Genomic DNA, 2,248 nt, shown 5'->3' on the forward strand with positions numbered 1-2,248 from the left:
TTACTCTTTAATTGATCGGGGTCGAGGTCTTGTATGGTCGACAACGCAGCCTCGACCATATCGGGATCTCTAATGATGTTCTCACTATCATCGCATATCGACCTCGACCCTATTGATTTCTATGCCTCTTTTTCTTTGTCCTTCGCTTGCTGAGAGACTGTGTAGTCTAGGGAGATATGATAGCATTCCTGGGATGTGCGATGTTCCCCTCGGATACTGAATATTCCCCATAGAGTTGGGAATTTGATGACCTGGTACAAGCTTCAGGGGATGACTCTCACGGTGTTTATCCATGGTCGTCCTATTATGGCGTTGTATGTCGTGTCTTGGTCCATGATATGGAATGTGGTTTTCAGAGTGACGCCGCCGGCCATGACGGGTAGTGTGATCTTGCCGGATGTCCGCTCAACTGCTTTGTTAAAACTCGTTAGCGTGATGCAGCACGACACTATCTTTTCCTCGAGTTTCATTTGTGCAAGTACTCGAGGGTGAATAATGCACGCACCACTTCCATCATCTACCATAATGCGCCTCACATCGGTATCTAAAATTCGTAAAGTGATAACGAGGGCATCACAGTGAGGGAAAACCAAACCATCGGTATCTGAACTGTCGAAGATGATACTTTCTTCAAGTTCATCATACTGTATTTTACAATTTTACCCATGATAGAATTTCAAAAAAATTGGGAGATGATTTGGGAAATGAGTTAGTTAGTGGTAAGGGCAAAACAAAAAAATTTCCCCTTCTTATTTGCTAAAATGGACAAGTAAAAGTGAAATATATTTTAGTATAATGGACAAGTACAAATAAATGGAGGTAGTACTTATTATGGACGATTGCCTTTAATTATTTTTTAGATGACCTAGTGAAAAAGTTAGAAGTATATAGAAGCTAAATTGATCATGAATTACAACAGATTTGGAGAAACAATTTAACTCTCAAACTCACATCAAGTCGAGCAACAACTACTAATTAGACTATGTGTTCAAGTTGAACGAGCAGATATTTGAATATAAATCAAGAGCAGTTTGATTATATGAAACACTTTTTTTGTTTATCCAAAAAAGAATGAAATATTTATGTATTCAACGGTAAACTTTGTGTTTTACCCTTAATAGCATAATTTTATGGGGGGGGGGGGGGGGTGTTTATGACACGGTTTGTATAGACCACAAATTTCAAAAGTTTTTTTGTTTAAATTCTGTGTGTTAGGACGGAGGGAGTATATTTAGACAAAGAGAATTGTTCCCCTTTAAAGATGAAAGTGCCAAAGCGCGCAGATCATTAGCAAATGTCATGGTTGGTACTTTATACTAGACAAAAGATTTCGCATGGTATCTCAAGTAAAACATATATTTAAAACTATGAATAAAAGAAAAAAAATACAAAACACGAATGCATAGTGAATATAAGAACAAGGAAAGGTCTTGAGGTAAAATCACCTAACTAATTAACATGGATATCCGATGATTGTATTTTAAAATTAAGTACTTGAATTAATGTAACCTACACGAAGATCCCATTACTTTCCATGTCAACATTAGAGGAGAGGGAACTGTAATTATTCTTTTACTTTCTCCTTTTCAATTGAGCTAGCTTAGTCATTCACTGGTAAAGGAAAAAAGAAAAATCTGGAACGTACGTATAGGTTTCCACCTTGGTATTTACCTTAAGAAATATGATGATGAAGGTCCATAAGGTCCCTCTGTTGAGATATGAAGATGATCCGGAGAAGAAGAAAGTTGTTTTTCTAACTTTTGACTCCAACTTCCTATGCATTTAATGACAACACTGACTTTATCTGCCTCCAAATTACTGTTTGAAACTACAGTAAATGGATGCCACTGCAACTTGGATACGCTTGGCACATTTATAAACAAGATGCTTGTAGGGTTGTACGTCAATGCTGTAAAGTGAAAATAAGTACGCATAATATAATAACTATCATACTACTATACTAGCTTCTTTAACATGTTGAAAAGATTATATTCACCTGGATTCTTGGAAAAGGTGAGTTCAAAAGTGCTACAGGCAAAAAGCGTGCAGAAATGAATCGAGCCCTTCGTTTAGATTGTAAAGGAATCTCAAAGTATCGATCGATCACAAAGAGAAAAAATTCTAGGGAGGGTCATCACCGTATTTCCCACTCGCCTTGTACTTCCGAGACCGTAAAAATCTCACTTGGGGGTTGCCTCGACTTGTATGCGCAGTCCGGGCGCGTAGCCAAAAATTTTAAGTGTAAATT

General features: G+C 37.4%; 1 protein-coding gene across 1 annotated transcript; it reads right to left on the reverse strand.

Annotated features, from left to right (window-relative positions):
- Window positions 1–263: 263 nt before the first annotated feature.
- On the reverse strand, window positions 264–1,909 carry LOC109222605 (the record flags this gene model as incomplete). Its single annotated transcript, XM_019386941.1, has 2 exons — window positions 264–644; window positions 1,800–1,909. Coding segments are annotated over 2 exons (491 nt in total), but the record flags the coding sequence as incomplete, so codon positions are not given.
- Window positions 1,910–2,248: the final 339 nt, after the last annotated feature.

Source organism: Nicotiana attenuata, unplaced genomic scaffold (assembly GCF_001879085.1).
Source record: "Nicotiana attenuata strain UT unplaced genomic scaffold, NIATTr2, whole genome shotgun sequence".
In the NCBI taxonomy this organism is placed as follows: domain Eukaryota; kingdom Viridiplantae; phylum Streptophyta; class Magnoliopsida; order Solanales; family Solanaceae; genus Nicotiana; species Nicotiana attenuata.